This window comes from Panicum virgatum, chromosome 1K, assembly GCF_016808335.1.
Source record: "Panicum virgatum strain AP13 chromosome 1K, P.virgatum_v5, whole genome shotgun sequence".
NCBI classification, from domain to species: domain Eukaryota; kingdom Viridiplantae; phylum Streptophyta; class Magnoliopsida; order Poales; family Poaceae; genus Panicum; species Panicum virgatum.
The window spans coordinates 2,957,644-2,981,045 of record NC_053136.1 but is presented as its reverse complement, the minus strand read 5'-3'; the positions used below and the strand labels follow the sequence as shown (position 1 = coordinate 2,981,045).

The 23,402-nt window shown below is 47.1% G+C and overlaps 4 protein-coding genes across 6 annotated transcripts; 3 read left to right on the top strand and 1 right to left on the bottom strand.

Annotated features, from left to right (window-relative positions):
* The first annotated feature begins 439 nt into the window (after positions 1-439).
* On the top strand, positions 440-4,490 carry LOC120639343 (pentatricopeptide repeat-containing protein At2g17140-like). 2 transcript variants are annotated; one of them, XM_039915327.1, is made up of 5 exons: positions 440-2,921; positions 3,168-3,297; positions 3,810-3,892; positions 4,025-4,117; positions 4,425-4,464. In XM_039915327.1, exons 1-2 carry the CDS (start codon positions 451-453, stop codon positions 3,295-3,297), a joined length of 2,601 nt encoding a protein of 866 aa, XP_039771261.1. In that variant the 5' UTR covers positions 440-450; the 3' UTR covers positions 3,810-3,892; positions 4,025-4,117; positions 4,425-4,464. The 2 variants fall into 2 exon arrangements, with proteins under 2 accessions (XP_039771261.1, XP_039771239.1); XM_039915305.1 differs by lacking the exon at positions 4,025-4,117 and having other exon boundaries at positions 4,425-4,490.
* Positions 4,482-5,363, top strand: LOC120647833. The gene is made up of 3 exons (XM_039924666.1): positions 4,482-4,585; positions 4,675-4,837; positions 4,929-5,363. The coding sequence occupies exons 1-3, from the start codon at positions 4,482-4,484 to the stop codon at positions 5,361-5,363; spliced, it is 702 nt and encodes a 233-aa protein (XP_039780600.1).
* Positions 5,364-12,166: 6,803 nt separating this feature from the next.
* Positions 12,167-17,419, top strand: LOC120639172. Of its 2 annotated transcripts, XM_039915258.1 has the most exons (6): positions 12,167-12,956; positions 13,080-13,695; positions 13,820-13,898; positions 14,748-15,623; positions 15,812-16,069; positions 16,879-17,186. In XM_039915258.1, the coding sequence occupies exons 2-6, from the start codon at positions 13,284-13,286 to the stop codon at positions 17,036-17,038; spliced, it is 1,785 nt and encodes a 594-aa protein (XP_039771192.1). In that variant the 5' UTR covers positions 12,167-12,956; positions 13,080-13,283; the 3' UTR covers positions 17,039-17,186. The 2 variants fall into 2 exon arrangements, with proteins under 2 accessions (XP_039771192.1, XP_039771139.1); XM_039915205.1 differs by having other exon boundaries at positions 12,358-13,695; positions 16,879-17,419.
* Positions 17,420-20,842: 3,423 nt separating this feature from the next.
* LOC120713903 (cyclin-dependent protein kinase inhibitor SMR6-like) lies at positions 20,843-22,764 on the bottom strand. Its single transcript, XM_039915140.1, has one exon. It carries the CDS (start codon positions 21,525-21,527, stop codon positions 21,075-21,077), a length of 453 nt encoding a protein of 150 aa, XP_039771074.1. The 5' UTR covers positions 21,528-22,764; the 3' UTR covers positions 20,843-21,074.
* Between the last annotated feature and the right edge of the window lie 638 nt (positions 22,765-23,402).

Here is a 23,402-nt window from a genome sequence, read left to right as displayed (position 1 = left end):
CGTTTTGGGTGAGTAGTATTGATCTAGGAAAGGTTCAAATCTGTTCAATTTAAAACATCTAAATTTCGGCAATGTTTATAGGACATGGTTGATCGATCATGATCACTTTTGGAACTTCCCTGCTATTTTATGGCAATCTTCAGAAGTGTTAGGCATTTAGAGCGACCCAGAGAGTGTTTATGCTTGTTATTAAAACTGAAAAGATCTGAAATCTTTGCTTAAGCTACAAGCTGCTAGAGTGCTATTGCAAAATTAAACGGAGAGCTTTTCAAAAAAAAAAAATTAAACGGAGATTTATAGGCGGGGGAAAATCACTCGAAGCAAATCACACCTAGCAGTGTCAGTGTCAGCGGACCGGGCCGCTGACCCGACCGCGCGCCCCACCGGCCAGCCAGCCCGGGCCGGTTTAAACCCATCTCGGCCGCTCCCCCCGCCGGCCGCCACCCTCCCATGTCCTCCTCCCCCTCCGCCGCCAACCTGCTCGCGCTACTCCGCCGCAACGCCGCCTCCCCGGCCGTCGCGCTCCGCCTCTTCCTCCACCTCTCATCCGCGGCCTCCCCTCCGCCGCCGAGCTCTACCTCATTCCTTGCCCGCCTCCTCGCCGCGCAGCCCGCCGCCGACGCACTCCTCCCGCGCCTCCACCGCCACATCATCTCCTTCCCCGATCCCTGCCCCCACCTCCTCGCCCTCCTCTCCTGCTCCGACGTCCTCCCGCTGCGCCTCGCCCTCCCGGCTTTTCGCTCCCTCCGCGCGCTCGCGTCCGCGCCGCCGCCGCCCACCCCTGTCTATAACCGCCTCATCCTCTCCGCGCTCCGCGAGTCCCGCCTCGATCTCGTCGAGGCGCTCTACAAGGACCTCCTGCTCGCCGGCGCCGAGCCGGACGTCTTCACTCGCAACCTCCTGCTCCAGGCGCTCTGTGACGCTGGCCGCATGGAGCTTGCCCAGAGGGTGTTCGACGCAATGCCCGCCAGGAATGAGTTCACTTTTGGGATCCTTGCGCGCGGGTACTGCCGTGCGGGGAGGAGCTTTGATGCCCTTAAGGTACTTGACGGAATGCCGAGCTTCAACCTTGTGGTCTGCAACACGGTGGTCGCAGGGTTCTGCCGGGAGGGCCAGGTGGAGGAGGCTGAGAAGCTGGTGGAGCGGATGCGCGCCCAGGGACTCGCACCGAATGTTGTCACGTTCAATGCAAGGATCTCTGCGCTCTGCAAGGCCGGTATGGTGCTGGACGCCTACAGGATTTTCAAGGACATGCAGGAGGAGTGGCAACAGGGGCTGCCGAGGCCTAACCAGGTGACATTTGACGTGATGTTGAGCGGGTTCTGTGATGCTGGGTTTGTTGATGAGGCGAGGGTGCTGGTGGATATTATGAGGTGCGGTGGGTTCCTGAGAAGGGTTGAGAGTTACAACCGCTGGTTGGCAGGGTTGGTAAGAAATGGGAGGATTGGCGAGGCACAGGAGTTGCTGAGGGAGATGGCACATGAGGGAATCCAGCCTAATAGTTACACGTACAATATTATTGTCTCTGGATTGTGCAAGGAGGGCAAGGTGTTTGATGTGAGGAGAGTAGAGGATTTCATTAGGAGTGGGGTGATGACCCCAGATGTTGTGACTTACACTAGTTTGCTCCATGCTTATTGCTCAAAGGGGAACACTGCTGCGGCCACCAGGGTTCTTGATGAGATGGCACAGAAGGGATGTGCGCCAAATTCATTTACGTATAATGTTCTGCTGCAGAGTCTATGGAGGGCTGGTAGGATCACAGAGGCAGAAAGCTTGTTAGAGAGGATGAGTGAGAAAGGCTACAGTTTGGATACAGCAAGCTGCAATATCATTATTGATGGACTATGCAGGACTAGTAGATTAAATGTGGCAATGGATATTGTTGATGGGATGTGGCAAGAAGGAAGCACGGCTCTTGGCCGACTGGGGAATTCATTCCTTAGTGTAGTTAGTGATTCTTCCAGCAGACAAAGATGTCTTCCTGATCGAATCACTTATTCTATTCTGATTAGGGCATTGTGTAAAGAAGGGCAGTTTGATGAAGCAAAGAAGAAATTACTTGAGATGATAGTGAAAGATATTCCCCCTGATTCAGTTACATACGACACCTTCATTCATGGGTATTGTAAGCATGGAAAAACCTCTTTGGCTGTTAAGGTCCTTAGGGACATGGAAAAGAAAGGTTGTATCCCAAGCACAAGGACATACAATTTATTGATTCGGGGATTTGAAGAAAAACACAAATCAGATGAAATCATTAAACTGATGAGTGAAATGAAGGATAAGGGGATTTCTCCTAATGTGATGACCTACAATAGCTTGATTAAGTCCTTTTGTGAACGCGGAATGGTTAATAAGGCCATGCCTCTTTTGGATGAGATGCTACAGAATGAAATAGTTCCAAATATAACTTCTTTTGACTTGTTGATTAAGGGATTTTGCAAGATGGCAGATTTCCCTTCAGCTCAGATGGTTTTTGATGCTGCTTTGAGAACATGTGGGCAGAAGGAAAGGCTCTTTTGCTTAATGTGCACTGAAGTCTCAACTTACGGTAGATGGATAGAAGCCAAGAATATCCTAGAAACAGCACTTGAAATGAGGATCTCTATCCAGAGTTTCCCATATAAACAGATAATTGCTGGGCTCTGTGAAGCTGGGGAGATGGATCTTGCACATAGCCTTCTCAAGATGTTAATAGCTAAAGGATATACATTTGATCCAGCGGCATTCATGCCAGTGATAGATGCACTAAGTAATAAAGGAAAAAAGCAGGATGCTGATATGCTGTCAGAGAAAATGATGGAAATGGCAGAATTTAATGATGATCTTCCAAATCATTCTGGTAAGATTATCCCTGGAAGCTGGAGGCATGAGCATGCCAAGAGTGGTCAAAGTGACTGGCATGCTCTTTTGCACAGGTACGATCATATCAATTTCCTTGTCCTGTCTTTTTGAGATCTCTCTTTCTATTTCATTGCATGTTTTTTTTTCTTTTGCAATTCTTAGGATAACCTGCTGTTTCAAAATGAATAAAATATAATCACGGCATATGCAATGAGAACCTTAAGAAGACAAACTATTCGAGGAAGAGAATTGGTTCTCCACATTTAATCTATATATCTTGGAATTGTACTGCAGTGACTGATTGTATTATTGATGTGCAGAGATGACAGTGCCCGCACAATTATGAAAATTACAAAGAGAGTGCGGACAGGATGGGGTCAAAGGGGCAATGTATATGAGCACAAACAGCAACAGAATGATGAGTTTTATGTACTAGAGAACACTGGTTGAGTAAGTCTCTCTTTACCCTTCACAATAGACATGCATGGAAAAATCTAGGAACTTGCTTGCAACTAGCTAAATTAACCTGGGGTTTTGAAGATTCAGTGTGGTTAGTCAATCATATAAAGTAGATCTCAGCACAGGTGAAACCAAGGTGTTTTAGTGTAGGTTATTATCTTTTCACACCCTTCAGTTACAAAAAAATCATAATCTTGGACAGTGAACACAGTGCTGGAAGTACTCTCCCCATCTATCAATGTAAGGAGTATTTGACAAGGAAAGAGTTTAAAGTTTGATCAACAATTAGTCAAATTATATGCATGTTTGGTGTATATAAAAGAGCCAAATCTACTTTCGAAGACCTTTCCTCTGCCAAAATATGCCTTCCATTGGTGGGCAGAGGGAGCACTTTCTAGTCATGATGTAAATTGTTATCATTTCATGATTTATGGTTAACTTCCATTTGTACAGCCTAAATTTATTGCATATGAACAGTCTGTTTCCTGCTGCTTGCTGTACAGATATTTGCTGTTGAATTGAAGGAAAGGATTAATGTTGTACACAGCTGCACACCCCATTGATGTTGTGCCAGATCAGCAACTCAGTGAGTATTACTGACCTAATTTGAGCTACCAGTCATGTTTCTTGTGCCTATATTTCCCTTTGCTAGATTTTCATATGTTGTACATGCTCTGTTGATGGGTAAATTGCACATTTCACCGTGATGCAAGTACAGATCACGGCATTTTACACCTGAAAGGAGCAAGCAGGGTAGTCACAGAGATATTTCAAATGCCACTATTTGGACTCTTTTCCTGCCATTCTTCAGGTGCCATCTACCCAATCCCCGTCTAAAACTGTAGGGTACTTCGTTCCCTGCCATTCTTATCTGCAGAAGCTAGGCATATTTCCTGGCAGCTGTGTACTACTCCTTAGCCTTGATCTTTGAGCTCCACGCAAATAAACTACTCAACTTCTCCTGGTCCTCTAGAGGACACGCAATGAATGTTGTCCTACCGCTTATTGCCGGTCTCAGATTCCAGGATCATCTACAGACCACAAACCGCCTTCTTTTCTGCCTCTCATGCAACTTTTTCTACAATTAGATATGCTTACACGTGCTTGTTTGGCTGTAGGAAGGGCCTCAGGAGGGCAAGGGACGACAGGGGAGAACGAGCTCGACAGATTTGGACATGGACATCGCCGGGCTCCCTTCTGACATCCTCGTGGAGGTGACTGCGAGCATCGCAACGAGGTCCGCGACGCCCCTCAGCGACATTGTCAACCTCCGGCAATCGTAAGTCCATATTTCTTCTGGATTCTCGTCTTATCTTCCTGCTTGTAGCCTGCCTACCTTGACATGATTTGGTGGACCTTCGTGCGTAGGTGCAAGGTGTTCCGCGATGCGACAGCGGCAAGGAAGGTCGGGCGGTGCATGGCCGTGCACAGGGAGTGGAGGCTGCACTGGTGGGACAAGGCGAGGTTTCTGTCCGTGCTCCGGCGGTGCGCCACAAGTGGCAACCCCGAGGCATCCTACATCCTTGGATTGGTAACGTCTGGAACACAGATTCAAGCTAAATCGCATCGGCGTCTACTTAATTTTAGCTGGTCAGTCACAATTCCGCCGTCTCTTCTTGCAGGAGGAGTTCTGCAACCGGAGGAGAGAAGCAAGCGGGCTCCGGCACCTCCTCCAAGCCATGGAGCACGGACACGCCGCCGCAGCCTACATGATCGGGATGATCACGTTGCACGACTCGCTGCGCTCGCCGGGCGGCGCCGAGCAGGCGCTGGAACGCTTGGACTGCTTCTCCTCCGCGCCTGCATCCGCTGGCCCCAGCAGGACAAGGCGCGGGATGGCCTCCGTGCGCAGAGAGGCCGTGTCGGTCATGCGCAGGCTGACGTTGCGTCGGTGGAGGATGGCGGAGCCTCCAACGCCCTGCGCGAATCCGTGGTGCGGCAAGGTAGAGTCGAAGACGGCGGAGGCCTGGGACGGCGATGGCGACGACGAGAGGTGGTTTTGCAGCCGGACTTGCTGGTGGAAACACGAGTACTGTAATTTTATCGATAAGATCTAACCATTTGAGGTTGTGCAGTAGCCTAGTACTACTAGCATATATACAGAGCAGATACAGTGTACTAGCTATTGAGATCAAGGATTGCAACTTTGCTAAATCTGAATGTTTGAACAACTTTGTTGAAAAGCTGAATTCGAGAGGACTTCCAGGATCGACATGGAGCCATTCAGAGGATTAGGGCTGGAAAAAAAGCTCGTTAAACTGGCTCGGTGGCTCGTTTCAAAATTGCTCCGATTATGTTTGTTCTTTTTTTAAAATAAAGATTAGTTGATTTGGAACAAAAGTCAATTTTGGCAGGCTCGGCTCGTTTCGTTATGCTCGATTTGAAGTTGCATATCAAACAACGCAGGAGACTATAATAAATACGAATATATTGATTTCGAAGAAAGCTCGAAAAAAGTCGAGGCTCGGCTCGATTCCACCCTTACAGAGGATGCTTGGGTGCGCCTTTGCAGGGATGTACTAAAAACGATGACAAAAAAATAATGGACCATTTTTCAATTATAAAACACGGTGTAAAAATCTCCTCACGTAGAAGGAATGTCTCGTGTGTAGAATACAACTTGGAAAGGCAAAACGAATCGGAGAAAAGATCAAAGAGAGAGAGAGACGGCGCAAAAAATGGCAGAATGCAAGAGCCCATGGCCCATCAGTGAGGCCCGTACGACGAGTCGAGCGGGACAAGGGCGGCCCGAGGTATAAATACCGTAGCCGACCCCGCCCCCGTATTTCCGCAGCGTAGGCGTATCCCGGGAAGCCGTCTCTAACCTGGCAACCCCCCAAAACCCCTCGTCGCCATGGCTCACCGCCTCGCCAGCGTCACGGCGAGGGGCTCGGTGCCAGCATTTGCACCGTACCGCGATTTCCTCGCCGCCGGGACTATGCAGGGGGCCACCGGCGAGCCGGACGAGGTACGCATCCTCAGCGGCGCCGGCGAGTCGGGGCTGGAGTTGGGCTGCGACTACCAGTTCAAGGAGGCCGCTGCGTTCCCCTCGCCGGCGCCGGTGTGCCGCCTTGCCTGGTCCAAGGCGATGTGGTCCTTCAGAAACGGCCTCATCGCAGCCGGGCTCGTCGACGGACAGGTGGCGGTCTGGAATCCGCGGCTCTGGTACGTGCCGCTGCCTGCTGCTTCCTCCCCCATTTCTCGTCGTTCGTTTGCGATTTCCAACTCGCATTGCGCCCCGGGCAGCGACACGCCGGAAGACGAGGGCTACTTCGACAGGGATTTCCCGATAGAGATCGACGACGACTACTTATCAGCGGGGATGCGGCAGGGGCGGCAGGCGACCCTCCTCCATGCCCACGGACGTTCGGGCAACCTCGCCAAGGACGTAGCCGGGGAGCAATCGGAGGAGGTCGACACTTCGGACTGGGAGATTGTCTCCAACTCCGGCGGCGACATGATCGCCATGTTTGCCAAACACACGTCGGTCCGGTAAGAAACCCAATTGCGATTAGCGTTTTCAATTCGATGCGGCTTGTGGTTTCGAAATTCGAACTGCTGGGAATTTGGTTCGGTTGGTGCGAATCATGCCGCTGAGCTCCCGCATCACCCGTCTCCCAGAATCAAACGATTTATGTTAATTGAGAGTTATATATTTCAAATTGTCGATAGATAGATAAAAGACAAAAAACCAAATTAGGCATAGGACTACTTTTCAGCATATAGATGCCTCTGCCGTCTGCGCACTTTGATACTCTGTTTCTTTCAACAGATTTTATGACTTTTGAACCGAGCCACAAAATTCAAGGAAATTTCAAAAATAGTCTGTTTGTTCTTTTTGCCGCGACCAAATTACAAAAGCTTTTCGAGTGATTCTTGTTGCATTGTGTTCTTGGTGATTTTATCTATCTCCAGTAAAAAATTGGTGAATTTTTTGAGCTCGGGAGCACCTTTGTTTCGAATTTCAAACTTATTTCCTTTCTTTTCCTCGCCCGGGCCCACCCGTCAGCCTCCTCTATTCCTTCCTCCCTGCTCTAGCGCACTACACGTGTCGCCACCGCTGCCGCCAGCCATCCTCGCGCCACGCGCCGGCCATCCTCTCGTGCCGTGCCGCCCTTTCCCTCCTCTCCTCGCCCTCTCCTTATCCACGCCCGGTTGGCCCCCTTTCACCTCAAACTCTAGCCCAAATCCACCATTGACGCCGCGGTCTGAGCTTCGCCGCCGCCGCGATTCGTCGTCTTCAGTGAGTATCGCGCCGATTCCTCGCATAAGAAGCTTTCCCTCATCGTCCTCCTTCGATTCCCCTCCTCACTCGGCCCCTTCCCTCACCGCACAGGGCCGCCGCCGCTCGCCTCGATCCGCCGCCGCCCGACGCCGCCGCGCCGCCCGTCTATCGCCGCTCCTCGCCTGTGCCGCCGCCGGTGAGGCTCGTCGCCGTTCCCTCCACCCCGTGCGCGCCTTCCCTTCCCCGCTCTGGCCCTGCCTCGCCGCGCCACCTTGCGCCCGCCGTCGCCGCGCGCATGCGCGCGCTCGCGCTCACGCCGCGCCCACGTCGCGGTCAAAGCGTCCGCCTTGCCTTGACCCGGCCTGGGTGGCCGCTGACCCGTGGGGCCTGCTGTCAGCCTCTGGGTTGGGCGTCCCCGGGTGGATCTAGCAATTTTGCTAGGGTTTTGTGATGCTTTATATGTCTGCAATTTTGCAAAATCCGTAGAAAATTCGATAGACCTCAGAAAAATACGAAACTTATTTTGTTGGGTTCGTATCGCTCAACTCTACTTAGGAAAAATATTGTTTTGTATGTTTTCTTGTTGTTTGTTAAGGTTTTAGTGTGTTTTCGTATGCTCTATCCGAAAATGGTTTGTTGTAGAACTTTTTGCTGGAAAGTGACAAAATGGTGAAACTAGTTTTGTTAGCTTTGTATTTATGCCTAGCATCTATAAAAATTTTCTTAGATTTGTTTAGTTGAGTTTGCATGCCTTTCCCAATTTATCTTGTTTAGATTAGCTGAAAATTAATATATTTATGATTAATTTTAGGAAAATGTTTTTTTTGCAAATCAAATTTTCATGAGTTCCTTGTAATGTTCTCTGCATGCTCAATTTATTTCATGATTTATACTTATTGTATAATTTATTTCTTAATTCTGGCATCGCATTCATGCATTATAGTGACCGAACCGTCGGAGAACGAACCCGGTGAGCCTGCCGAGTCCGTCGAGCCTGAACCCAGAGTCCCTTTCGTGGTCGAGCCGGAAGTTAACCAAGGCAATCAGCTAAGCATGAATCCTTGCTCCTATTTAACCTGATTTAATTAATTATCTCACCGGGTAATGTTGGGTTATATATAGTATGTATGTATTGCATTCTTGTACCTATCTGCGTGCATTATCCTTTCTTAATTTGTTATCCTTGTTCTTGGCACTAGTTAGTCAGTTAATTACTTAACCTGACTAGATGCTTAGCCGTACTTAGAATATTTATATTGCTCGCTAGACAGAAATAATTTGGAGGATCACATTTACCGGTTACCCTTGATCGCACTGGTTCGGCCTGGTCGACAGGTCTGGTAGTATCGAGGTTCGAGCGGAATGGTAGTGCCTAGAGAATGAAGTCACATGGGCATAGTCCGCTTGGACCGATTAAGGACCGTCCGTGGATGACGTTGGTTTTGAGCAACTTTCCGTGCTACCACATATCCAAATAATGGTACGGATGATCCAATTACCTTTTTTGACTTGATCATTGATGTACATTCCTAGATACGTGGCCAAGGGCTATGTAGGGAGGCTTAGGGGTGTCCCCCGGTGGACTTGTGAGTAGGAAAGTTTAGAGGCGCCCCCGGTGGAACTAAATTCTCCATGCGTAAGCTAGGTGTGAAGTTCAATGATCGAGCCTTGTTAGGAACGGTTGATGCGGGTACCCCTTATCCAACTTTGGCCGGTTGGGTCAGTCGCATGGTCCTTGCGTCGTGTGGGTAAAGTAGTACATCCTTGAAAGGTTTAAATCAATTTGAATTGCCGCGCTCTCGGTTATGAGCAAGCTCTTTATCCCATGAACTTCTTGTAGAATTTTAGTTGTGATGGGAATGGTTCATGTTACAGCTATGATCAATTATAGATTATATTACTTTCTTAATCAGCTAAAATTGTTTGGGGTTGGGCAAGATAAATTAATTTTGCTAGGTGATAGTTTAGGAAGCTCTTGCTTATGCAATAATTACTTAACCTTAAAGCTTTTAATTGAGCCTTTACATGATCCTTATTTATTTAATCGCGTAAGTCTTGCGAGTACCTATTGTACTCAGGTTGCTTTCTAAACCTAGTTGCAGGTGAGTCGGAAGTGGTGTTCGGCCACTTCTACCCCGCCGCTCCTGGTGCGGGGGAGAGTAGGTCGTTGAGGCTATGATGGTGTCCTTGAGCAAGACACCATTATCTTAGGTATGTTTTTATCGTAGCCGAACTCCGTGAGAGTATGTAAATACAATAAACTTTAAATTTCAATTTAATATGTCTTTCGTGAGCCCAAGGCTTGTAAAGGAAGTTTGAACTCACCTATATCGAACTTGTAATATTAAATGTGTAAAACTGTTCTTTGTGGATCATCGACAATGTACGTGCTTGTATAACGGTACGTGTGCTTAATCTTGGACATGTGGCAAACACGTACCGGGACTACCGGATTTGCGGTCGTTTTAGGTAAATTGTGTTGATTAAGTGTTTCTAAGATGTGGATTAACATGTGACGTGTCGAGAGACGGACACGTGTTAATTTTCATCTTAATGGATTAATCAATAATTTTCACTTAAATCGAGTGCAAATTAGACGGTTCTCACACATTGCATGTACGAGGGCTAACTACATTTTCACAACTTTTGTTACAAAATATGTGCTGACTTGATATCGTGGACTGTGCGATCTAGAGGGGCGGACTGTTCGCAAAACTCTTAAAATCGGGGATAGAAACTGTGTTTATGAGAGGAGGTGGACGGTCCGGTGGCGGGACAGAGCTAGGTCACGAGCGGTGAGAACTGGGAGAACGACCCAACAATTCGTCAAGACAATAGAGGGGTAAAAGAGTCATTTCATCTTACCAAATACATAAAATATAGAAAAGCGAGGAAATACGTCAAATGATAGTAGAATCAAGTTGCACATATTTGCATATATTCAGCAATAGTAAATTTAGCGAAGCACAGCCGTTTGGATCCCAAAATGGCAACTTTCTCGGTTGGGCCTAAACGAGAAATTTTAGAATTTGACACCCAATTTGCAGGCCTTACGAGAATCGACATCCAATTAGCAGACCTTTCAGAATTTGACACCGGGCACACAAACTCTTTCAGTTTGGGTGTTTCTTCTCCTTTTTCTTCAATTTATCTCTTTTTTTCTTTTCTTTTTATTTTTATTGACCCGGCCACGTGAAAAAGACTATTATGCCCCTGCCTTATCCCTCATCAACCACAACATCTCTGACATCGCCGCCTTGCCCCCTTCGGACGCTGCAGCTTCCGGGCCGTCTACCAGCCACTTGAGGTCTCCAAGATCCGGCACCGTCGTCGGCGAGGATCCTCTTGACCACCGTGGCCAGGTCCCTGATCCTTCTCGCCATGGCTGCCTTGTCGCCGACGTGATTGGTGAGATCCACCTCGAGAGACAGGACCTTCGCTCTAGTGAGTGCAGGGACCCGACCGTTGCGATCCTCTTGACCGCCTGCCGCATTCGTCGTCCCTGCGTCGCTCATGAGCATAGGGTCCCAGCACGTTGGATTAAGTAGGATGTCGAGCACCTTGCGCGTGTCGACCTCGCACTGCCGCCGTCGCAGGTTGATGTAGGCGTTGGCGGCGTCGAGGTGAGGTAGCGGAGAGGGGGACGGGGTGATGGTCGTGGTCCCGGTGAGTGTCGGGGCGACGGCGGCGACGGCGGAGGGTGCCATCGGGGAGGGGAACGAGAGCTATTGCTCGATAGTGGACTTGATGGAGGAGGATAAGGAGGCCTCACGCATGACACGACTGATGGAGGAGTCGTCGAGGATGGAGAGCACGAGCTGGTCGAGCCCAACCTTGATGGCGAGTAGCGGCTGCGACGTAGCCTCGGGGCACCCCTGACGTTGCTGCACCTGCGTGTGCGTGCTTGAGCGTGGCCACGAGCGCGTTCGACACGGGCGGTCCGGCATCCTGCGACGGGTGGCCTCCCGCCGGTACCATGTTGAGCGCCACCGAGAAGTAGAACTCGAGGGTGCGGCACTACAGCAGTGCGCCGCCGTGGTGCCAGCAATTTCACTTTGAAAGGATAAGGCAGGGGCACAACTGTCCTTTTCGCATGACTTGGGGCTCGTTTGGATTCGGAGGGCTAAAAATTATCTCTAGAAAATCTTGCCATTTAGAGTATTATAAATAAAATCTATGTACAAAATTATTTGCAGAAGCTGTAGGCTAATTCACAAGATGAATCTAATGAGATATGTTAATCCATGATTAGTAAGGGTTTACTGTAGCATCATTATAGCAAATTATAGATTAATTAGGTTCAATAGATTTGTCTCGCAAATTAATCTAGGAGTTGTGGAATGGGTTGTCTAGCAAATTAGTCTAAGAATTGTGGAATGAGTTTTGACAGTAATCTACGTTTAGTACTCTAAATAGCAAGATTTGTAAAGACTAATTGTTGTTTCTTCGAATCCAAACAAAGTCCTAGTAAATAAAAGGAAAAGAAGAAGACAAAATTGGATCCATAGCATTAAAAGAACTAACATTTAGATATATACCATTAAAAAATTCACATGTAGATATTTACCATCAAAAGAACCAACGTCATAGCTATCTAGCATTTCTGTTAACTCCGTCACTTCGCCGTCGTCACGCCGCGGCCTCCGCACGCCGGGAGCTCAGGGACCCGCGCCTGAGGTCCCGCGCGCCGCCTCCTCGCAGCCGGGTCAGCGCGCCGCCGGCCCGGAGACGCACCTGCGCCTGCGCCAGGAAGCCGCTGCCGGGAGGTCGGGTCCCACGCCAAGCCGAGGGAGTCGTGAGCCGCCGCCGTGTCCACCTCGATCTGCGCCCCCGAGCCGCGTCTGGTTTGCATCGAGCCCGTGCCTCCACGCGATGCCCTCCTCCCAAATAGCCCTCACCGTCACCGCTGGGCGTGGCTAGCGATTGCTCCGACGCCGAGCTGCGCAGCGCCTACCGCAAGCTCGCCATGGTCCATGTCGTGCTCAATTCAATCCGTTGTGCTGCTTCCTCTGCTCATCGCCATGCGTGCTCAGCTTGCTCTGTTTTGCCAGCCGCTCGGCCCGCTGCTTGCTCGCACCCGTGCCGCGGTTCTTGGGCAGAGATGGCACCCCGACCGCCTGAGCGATGCCCGCGCGAGGGGCACGCGCGCGGCTCGCTCCCTGCAGCCCAAGCGCCTCGCGCGCGGCATGCGGCGCCCAGCGGCCGCGCCTACCGCCCAGCGCGCGACTCGCCGTTCGCCCAGCTCCCACGCCCACCGCCCAGCGCGCCGTCGCCCAATCGCGCCCGACTCCTTCCCCTCCGCCCCACACGCCGCTCGTTCCCCTCCGCGGCAACCGGCGTCGTCGCCCAATGGCCAGCGGCCAGCAAGATCCAGAGAAGAGCCACCCCTGGGTCTGACGGAGGAGGCGACGGCAAAATGATAGAGGTAACAGAAATGGTAGATAGCTATGACGTTGGTTTTTTTATGGTAAATATCTACATGTGAAATTTTTAATGGTAAATATCTAAATGTTGGTTTTTTAATACTATGGATCTAATTTTGCCAAAGAAAAAAGAGAAAAACTGAAGAAAAATGAAGAGGACTAGCCAAACTAAAAGAATTTACATACCCCGTATTAAATTCTGAAAGGCTCGGGAATTGGATACCAATACCGTTTGGTGCGTGAATTTGGTGTCAAATCAAATTGTGAAATCTCCTAATAAACCTCGGAGGCTCTTGGGTTCGCAACTCGCAAGAGCCAACGGCCACGCCATGGCCGCCGTCGCCATCTCCGCTCCCGGAGGCAACCACGCGCGCCGGCGGCAGTGGCGGTACACGTGGGAGGCGCTGGCCCACCTCCCGCTCCTCCGCCTCTACGTCTTCCCCCGCCGCCCCGCGCTCCCGGCCGCCATCCCCTCCGGCAGCCTCCGAGCCGACCTCCGCCTCGAGGACTCCCTCCTCTTCCTCTCCTTCTCGCTCGCCGGGGAGGAGCACCCCGTCGCCCTCAGGGTCCCCGTCCCCAGGGTGCTCGTCGACCCGGCCGCTCCCGTCGAGTGCCGCACCGCGGGGGACCACGTCGAGGTCCGCCTCGCGCTCGTCCTCCCTGTTGACCACCCCGTCGTCGCCGCCGCGTTCCCGCCGCCGCACGGCGCGGAGCCGCCCGCGCCGCTCGCGGTGCGCGATGGTGAGTCATACCCTCGGCTGTCCCCGCTTGTCAGATTAGTATTGGCAGGATGTTCAGAAACCATGGTCGTTGATTTTCAGATACTGAAAATCCGTTTTTATGACTCATTTTCATGGATAAATAGATGTGAAGAGTCTTTCTACTGGAGACGTTCACTTGTACTGCAAGAATTGCTCAGCAAGGTTGACAAAACAGCCACTGAGGTATAGAACATCTGCAACTTGTGACCTCTAGTCAGTTTATGCCTAGCATGTATATCCAGTGAAAGATTTGTAGAAACTTGATCTGGTTTAATCATATTGCCGGCTCAGATGGCTAATGGTTCACACTTCGCACCAGGAGACCATGGCATTTCATTTAATGTGCTATGTAAAATTAATCTGCACGTCTATTGCATCAGTCATTAGCAAAAGCTGGATGGTACTGTTTGGTGGTTTTTCACCTAAGTGTATCTAGCTTAAAATGGACTAGCTGTTTTTTCTTTATCACATTAAATAACTTCTCACTTCTTCACAGCTTCTGTGAAACATATGTTGTTCACATGTTTACTCTTAAGATTGCCTGTGCTTTAGTATTTTTTACTTGATTTTAAGCTGGAGAGGTCTTACTGTTTATGAGATGATGGAATCCTGCTTGACTGCAGAGGTTCTCAAAGTTGCAATGAATTAAAATGTTCAAAGAAGTGTTGACAACTTGACATTAGATTGTTCTACCTCTATTGCTTGTTGTGCTGGAAATATCTTAAGCTTACTCCAGAATTCTGAATTTCTCGAAGAGCCTGCAATCTTTAGATCAGAATCAAATTAATGCTGTCTTCCACCAAAGCTGTGTATCGATAAATTTCTTACTGCAAGTAGTAGTTTTATGTTTTTATAATTTTTGGCTACTTAGGAGCTGGTGTATATTGGTTATCTTTTGCACATGATTTCCTATTAACATGTTTAATAACTATACTTGAGGACCTAGGTAAAATAATTTCTTATTGTGCAGAAGTTTGTTTTGGAATTGTCTTGGTGGTGAGTTTAACAATCCAGATACCCTATTCCTCCCAGGAAAATCATGGAAATGCCATCTGTAAACTGGGAAGAGGTGGCTGACAATTGGTTCGGTGGATGTTGCACCTCGTTTGGTGGTGCAGGCGAGAAGCTTGTAGCTCAGTTTATTAATGCATATGGTCGTTTAGAGGGAACAAGTCTACTGGATACAACTGCCATTACTATAGAAACAGACTATCTGGAGGCAGATATAGTGGCTCAGGTAGCTTGTTTGGAGCTTAGTAGTGATTTTGTTGATGTAAAAGAAGCTACATCTGATGTTAGTGCAGGAAAAGATCATACCACTGGGAAGATAAAATTGAAGAATTCAGAAGAGCAAGCAAATATCACCGCTGCCCATGCACAACCTCCATTAATTTTCGACGAGGGACCTAGTGTTAGTAGTAGTGAAACAAATGGAGACACTCTTCAGACTGATCAATCTGGCACTTGTCAGATGGAAATTGATATTGAACTGAACTTTGAGAAGTCTAAAAATGACTGTTGCGTTGAGAACATGGATGAATCTAACAAAGAGGTCGATTTGTCGCTGGTAGATCCATGCCATTGCTGTTATGCCAATGAATACAGTGGGAAAGCTGAAGGTAACCCTTCACAAATATCTTCAGTGAACCAGAAAAAGCAGACTGTGTTGGAGACTAAAAGGGATTACAAATTAACAAAAACTATTTCTCTGGGTAGTAGCTTCATCGTTAAAGCATCTAACCTTATGAATGATTTCGAGTGGGTTGAACTTCTCTGTGGTCAGTGCTCATCACCCCTTGGGTCATACCCTTCCCAGTTTACGCTTTTTCCGGCTGATGGCCGTGTACGACTCTTCAAGTGCTACACATCTACAGAACTTCCTGTTACGGGGCCTCATGATGTGTTCAGGTAACTTTCTGCACTGTTTCTTAATTTTGAGATACATGTTAAACCTTCACAAAGAAATCTGATTATATTGTAACAAGGATAATAATTAAACTATGATGTTCCTTGCACTGTAGAGATATTCCACTCTTGCTTATTGCCAGTACATTAATCTCACCACTGATACAGGGACATACATTATTTATGTGCAGGGGACATACATTGGAAAGAGTTTTTGTCAATCTGTTGCTTGAAGTTGCAGAAGATGAAATATCTTTTCGCACATTAGTCAGAGATTTGAAAACCAAAAGACCAATCCTGCAACTAGTTCTTCTTAGTTCAAAAGCATGGTTAGCTTCTGGTTGCTGCTACGAAAATGATATCGATGGTTCACATGGAACAGCATATCTGCAGCCTAGTGTTAAACTCTTGTATTCGGATTATAGCAATGCTTCAGAAGCAGACATAAGGTATGATGTAGGATGCTTGTTAGGATGTTTGCTATCTAACTATGTAATTGTTTACAATACTTTTGAACACCTTGTTTTTCCATTCTTAGAAGAATGTAATGTGCATGTTATGCCATAGTTACTGGAGGATTTAATCTTATTTTAGTGTTGCAGTGAAAACCAGCATTGCTCAAATCTTTAGCTCCATACTGTTTTTACATAGACGTCTGAATTCTTATAGTTGAAAAAAATACAGAATAATTTGCGCACTTTAGCTTAAACCTGTCAGATTTTGTTGGGTGCATTAGTTCAGTTTGCACTGTTTAATCATTTACCACTATGATTTTGTGGGGACCAGTCATTTGGTTTTCATTCATAATTAATACTCCCTCCCTTTTTAAATATATGACATTTAGGACAGACTATTTACTTAAAAATGAACTAATTAACATGTCCCAAACGTCACATATTTAAAAATGGAGAGTAGCATTTTGTCTGACATTTATGTTCACTTCACATAGTCTAATGATGTTTGAAGCCTATATTTGGTCAATCGTATTTCGAACTGATACCTGATGGGTTGCATTCTTTTGTCAGATTCTTAAATCAGAAATTATTGCATATCTATAACATCTGTTGCATGTAAAGCTCAGTTTGCTAGATTCTGACTAGTAACCTCATTATTTTCTTTAGCTGTATTGACAACTGTCTGTAGTGTGCCATCCCACCTTTAAGTCTGTTATGTGCAAAGCCATAAGGCAGTATACCATGTTTATGTACTTTTCTTTTGATGTCACTGTTATTTATCTTCTGCTGTTTCCAACTCACAGGATAGTAGAAGAGTGGTCATCCAAGTATCGAGCTGAAGAGTTGTACATGATGAAGCGTCAAATAGATGGACTTACTGAATGCCTAAGCTCAGCAATGGACAACTTTCCAGTTTCTTGTTCTTCCCTTGAAGGGATGTGCCTTTCATCTCTGAGGCGCTGATTTGAGTATGTGATAGAGAAATTTTATCTAGGCTGATCACCTTTTTGTATCAAGAGGGATCTACAGCATAGAATCCTGATAGGCATACGACTATATGAGATCATCCTCTGTTTCTTTTGACCTTTCAGCAAGCCCCCTGATCATCTCTTATTTGGACTGCAAAATGCTGTGGCTTGTCCTCTGCTCTCAAAAAACATGGTGACTCTGAAATGGAGTAATGGCTAATCCAGCTATGCATGATATTTTTTTTCTTTTGTCCAGCTAGCCTCTGGTGATGGGGCACTGAGCCTTTCTGACAATCTACTTACAGTATTTGTCGTCATGTTGTAGCTATGAATATTTAAATGATCTACATACTAACCAACTCTTATTCCCCTATAACATCTGTTATGTCCTTATTTTCTCATGTGGAGTTATTCGGGTTGTTTCAGAACGCATTTGTGGGGTGACTTGTTCTTGGATCAAAGTTCTCAATATGCAGTTTGCCTAAGTTCCTTCCTACTGATGTCTGCAAACTCAGAGCTCCTGGAACACATTTGTGATTATTGTGATATAAACCACGACATTCTTGGTCTATTTAGGAGCCCAGGACATATGATTAATTGGCACAGCTAAAAGTAAACAGTACTTTGATCTGTCATACCTGGGGCACAACCGTACTGGTACAACCACTGTGCCCTTTGATGGGATCGAAGAACTGAAGAACTAGCTGTGCTTGTGTGACATAACATCAGCATCCCTGGAACACACATGATGCTCAAACATGACTGGTGAACTTCAGACCTTATTCATTCCTACAAGAGCCTTTTCACTTTATAATCTTTGCATCTAACTGCATACATGACTCTGCATGATGTCACCAGTCACATGATTCTGCATGGACAGTGCAGCATTTTTTACCATATCTATCAGACTATCATCTTTGCATACATTTGCATAGATGAAAAGGATCCCATTCAAAATTTACCTGTGACAGATTAATGAGGTGCATCATGTGTGCTCTACATGTACGTGCCCGGCCACAGACTTGTCTGTCATGGCACTGTTCATGTGTCGTCCACACGTCGCTGCCGTGTGTTTCGGCACATGCCCATCATGGCCATGGGCAGAATCATTGCCTAGACCCCTTGCCAAAACCATGAAAGTGTCACGGACAGGGCTGCTGCTTGATATATCAGGTGTTGTTGCACAAATGGTAAGGCATGGGTGAGTGGTGAACATTGACCTACCTACTGATCCCAAGACATGTCACATTCTCTTGCATTGCATTGCCGAGCTGGAAAGAATAGGTCGACTACTGTAGGATTTTGAATTGGTTTTGTGATGATTGCTCTCATCTCTAGCTCCTAGTAGACATAATGTGGAGGGAAAGGTAGGTGAGTGTGTGATTAGTGATTACATTGCAAATGAACTTAGTTAGGCATTATAATTTCCTTTTTGTGTTCAATCATTATAAAGCTAAAAGGATTATATATGATCAAAGTTAATTTAAGGATGATACAAAAAGAAGTAGACAACAACTTTGTGGTGCCAGTGATTAATTAGTAGTACACATTTTCCATTCATGCATATAATGGGGGTTGAGAGCCTGAATTTTCTAATGCACGCCGCATGCATTTGGGCCAATGCAAATCCACCCTCCTGCATGTATTTCAACAAAGAGCTTGGATTTAGTTTTCGTCCTTCTCACTTACTAACACCAATCTAATTAACTGAAGATTAACACGACTACCGATACATGATAACATTTTTGTCCGGTGGTACGGTGTTGGTCTTGGAGTTGAGCCCTAACACACATCTCTAGCTCCTTGTCTCTTTCATTTATCACATCCCAATCCAATGCAATAATTGGATCACCATGTATCTTAGTAGAAGGATCACACAAGATTTGGAGTCCTGCTACATGCATCGAGGTACATGCACGCACCACACTGAATAATTGTACTTGTCTTGGTGTGCAGGGGGGGAAAAAGTGGACACCATGAGTCAATTGATTATATGCATACATGTACGCCCCTATAATGGCAGACATAGCTGAGTGGAACTAGTCCCTCTAATCATGTTCATCACGTACCCTTAACTGGAGCTCTCATCATTTGGACTGTACCCAACCGAAGGCCATAATAATAACGCAAATGGATCAACTAATAACCTTAGCTTTAATTTATTTCATGGTTATAAGAGATCAGCCTAGCATTAAAATCCCCAACTGTTTTATGCTACTTCAGCAGCCATTTTGAGCACCACTTTTCCTCAGGACTCATCACAACTCATCTGTTTCTTCTATTCTGTTTGCAACGATGACAATCCTTGGTTTAGGACCAAGATCCTACGATTTACTGTCAGCTCACAGATCAGGATGATGCTTTTTTCGGTCTGCAGGAAATGCACGCAAGCCTTTGACTAATACAGAATACAGAGAAAAAATACATTCAATTAGTAATTGGTCTTTACACTCACACAGTGCATAGGTAGTAAAGATATATATAGGGTTGTAAAGTCGACAGTGCCTTTTTCACTGGAAAAAAAAATACTTGACTGTGCAGGTCAAACCAGGCTTAGCGGGATGCCTTCTTTACTAGGCCGGTGGCTTTGCTGGGCAATGTAGGGGCCCAGACATGGAGGGATCCAAGGGAGGAAAAGGAGACCACTCAGCCCTAGTGGAGCCGTTACACTAGTATCCGAATTTTGTATCGCCAACTTATCTGCCTAGTTCGTCAGATCAAACTGTGGTGCATGCAGCCAGCAGCTGCAGTAGGACAGTATCTGAACCTGAATATTTAAAGGGCTAGAACATGCATTCGATTATATACCGGCCGGCCTACTGACATCAGGTTACATGAGAGTGTGTTGATCTTCTTCTTCTTCAAGGGTGGTGACAAAAAGAAACATGTTCACCGCAAGAGGACGATCAAGTTTTGGGTGATGCTTTGTATATGAGATGACTCGCGGTAGCAATGAAAACAGTCATATATAAAATTTGCATTTTGTGAGAAGAATATATACATGAGCAATCATCGACACAATAATATTGGATTGTCGTCTTAGTCTGCCTGAAGTCTATAACGATCTCACTTATTGTGTATAAAGAAAAGTTTTTGCTCCTTTAGTTTCATTTTGGGAGTAGGAAGGCACAAAGAGTTATTATGACATCGGTTGTTAAATTTTTGAGTGCACGTACGTACGAGTGGATAACTCTGTGTGAAATGCAGCACACAGAGTGGCAATGCAACTTGCCAAAGTTCTTGTTTAGACTATTGAGTACTTGAGATTGGGATCCTCACTTAACAGTCCTTTTTTCTTCTCATAACTCGAAGCTCGAGAAAGCAAACAGCTTTAGGAGAGCAACTACTGAGTATGAGTATGAATATATTAAACTCTAAAGTGATTCGCATGTTTCCGGGGACGATTCAGTCAGATTTTTTGTTAGGATTTCAAATTTTGGCGGGAGAGAGCTTGCCATTGACAATTAAACAATGGAAATACTATACAATTATATCGCACGCGCACATACGGTGTTCAAAAAATGTTGCATTTTTTTGGGTAGAAAATGTCATCACAAAATACCTGAGTGCATCTCTATTAGAAACTTATAAAATATATTCGTAGAAACTTGGCTAGTTCTAGTACTCTTAAAACGGCCTATCACTCTCTAAATCATGCATTGTGTTCTTCACCATTTTCCACTGAGAATCAGGAAATTACACTCCCTTACTCCATCTAATAAATGGACGTGGAAGAGAAGAGTTTCAAAAAAACATACCACTCCATCCAACCAAATTTCGCACAAAAAAGATAGCAAACTTCAGAAGGAATGCCATTCCATGCAACAAAATTTCAAAAAAAATGAAGACTCACATTAACATGTGCCACAAGAGAATTTGTACAGCTGCACTCACTCTATCACTCTCTCACGCACCCACTGCACCAATAAGTCACCAGCGGATGCATTGCATCACTCTTGCTGGAGCCCTCGATCACTGCTTGAACTCAAGCATTACACTGACACGCACGCGAGGCCGGCCGGCGCTGGTTGCTAATTCGCCTTGGCAGCTCGGCTGACGAAGACGGCCTCCAAATCCGCCGGGACGCGGAAGAACTCGTCGAGCGCCTCCCCGCCGTCGCAGTTGCACCGGCGGCCGGCGCCGCTCCTGATGATCGACACCGCCGTCCTGGGCTTCTTGGGCGCCGGCGGGCACGTCGTCGCCTCCGCCGGTATCCTCCACCCTTCGCCCCTCGGCGTCACGGGCTCGTCTTCCTCCCCGTCTTCCCCGCCGGCGGCGTCGCGCTCCTCCTCGCTGGCGTCGTGCCGCCGCCGGCCGGTCTTGACGGGCTTGAGCTGCTGCAGCGGCAGGGCGATGCCGCCGATCCCGGACAGACCCAGGACCCACACCTTGGTGCCGTCCTGGCTGTGGTCTTCCACTTCCACACGCGTGCCATGGCGGCGATGCTGATTATGCAGCAGCTTCTTCACCTCTTGGAACCCCATGTGTGTAGTGTACTGCTACTATGCAGATGATGAATGAGAAGGGTAGCCTTTGTGTATAGTTGTGTTCTGAGCAGCCAGCTAACTGAGAAGAATGCAACCACAGGGCAAGAAGGCAATGGAGTGTAGAGTGAGAACTTTGAGGACTGAAGAAAGAGGGTGCTACTGGAGGCTAAATAAGTGAGGCTTTAGGCTTTCTGTGCTGGTTCCTTTTGTCAAAGCTTAAGGGGTTACTCTATAGTCTATATATATAATGGAGGTATGCATGATGAAGCCAAGGAAGAAAGAGAGTTGTTATCAAAAAAAAAAAAAGGAAGAAAGAAAGAGAGACTGGGCACAGTGGCAAAGAGGCAATCATCAATAGTCCTTTATTTTTAGCCATTAGTGACAAACGGCCCATTATCCATGGGCTGCCAGTGCCAGGCCCATGGAGGAAACCGGGGACATGTTTGCTAATAACACGGCCCAATATAAATCTCACTAGCTGACAACACTAGGCACAGTCAGAAGCAGTAGCACTCACACTGTAGACTGTACCAGCTTCATGAGAAGAGATGTTACTGTGGTTGCTGACCGGCCTAGATGCATGAATGCGTGATGCATGATGACCACCGTCCTGTCCATGTCCATTTATCCATCACAGAAGGGGAGGCTAGCTGCAATCAAAGGTTGTTAGTAAAGCCCCTAGCTTAGCTCAACTAGCAGACCTGCACACTTAAGACATGAACACTTCACTAACAAGTACACTGAAGTTGCTGAACCTGTTGCCATCTAGCTCTGGCATTTGATCTCACTCAACCTGTCAGCCATGATGGCGAGTGCTGCTTAAGATCTGATTCCTTCCTGACATTTCAAGCCAAAGCAACAATGCCCCCTTCCTTTGTTGCTGTTGCTGCTGTTGTTGGGAGCTAGTGACATGGGAGCCAGCTCGATTCTGCTGCACAGCATATGGCACAGGGTCACCATGGCATGGTACCTACCTTTTGGTTTTGGCAACCGGCTTTATAATATAGCTGCCATCTCTTAATCTCAGGCACCTAATTTGGTGTCAGACAGTGAGATGGAGGAAAATTAGGGAAGATCTTGTGTACCTAATTGGCGTGGTGGGGCCCGGATGACGTTATCGCCATGCGCAGGGACAGCTCAACCACGAGAGGCCAACCGTTCTTTCAGGAGGAGAAGAAGATCGTTTCTGCCTGATCTGTCTGTGCCTGCTAATCCAACATAGTATGATCTATCAATCATTCTGTCAGAAACAGAGTACTCCAGGACTATGAAAATGCAAAATAAACAGCGCATTCCAACTGCTTTTGTTTATTCCTCTGCAAATTTAGTCAAGACTATGTTCAGTCTTCAGTGTCCTCTGAATATCCTTGCATCTGCATGTGCTATGTTGTTAAGCAGGTAGTGTGCTCAAGCAGGCATGCCATTCTCAGGGACACACACTTGTAAGCCCCACTCTGGAGAGTGTGGGCCCACTAGACCCACTCTGGAAACCAGCCTCTTTCATTTGCTTTGTGATTTCCATTTCATCATCCTGGTAAAAGGTGGCTGTTCCCTCGGCCAATTTGACCACTTGCCTGCAAGTGCACAAGCTTTTCATCAGAAAAGCCTCCCTCTTTGCCCCCTTTCTCCACCCTAGAACCTAGATGCCTGATCTGCAGCCGGGATCAGCTAGCATGTCTGATGATCTGGCAAGAGGGAAAAAACATACAGTATCGTCCTCAAGACTTCAAGCACTGCTCACTGCTACAAACCAGCTTAGGCCTTTTCTGTGGTGATCATTACAAGTCCCAAGTCACGCAATGTACTCAAAGAAAAGAAAGAAAGACGACCAAAAGGGGTAAGATAGTACTGTAACCTTCTCTAAATCAACAA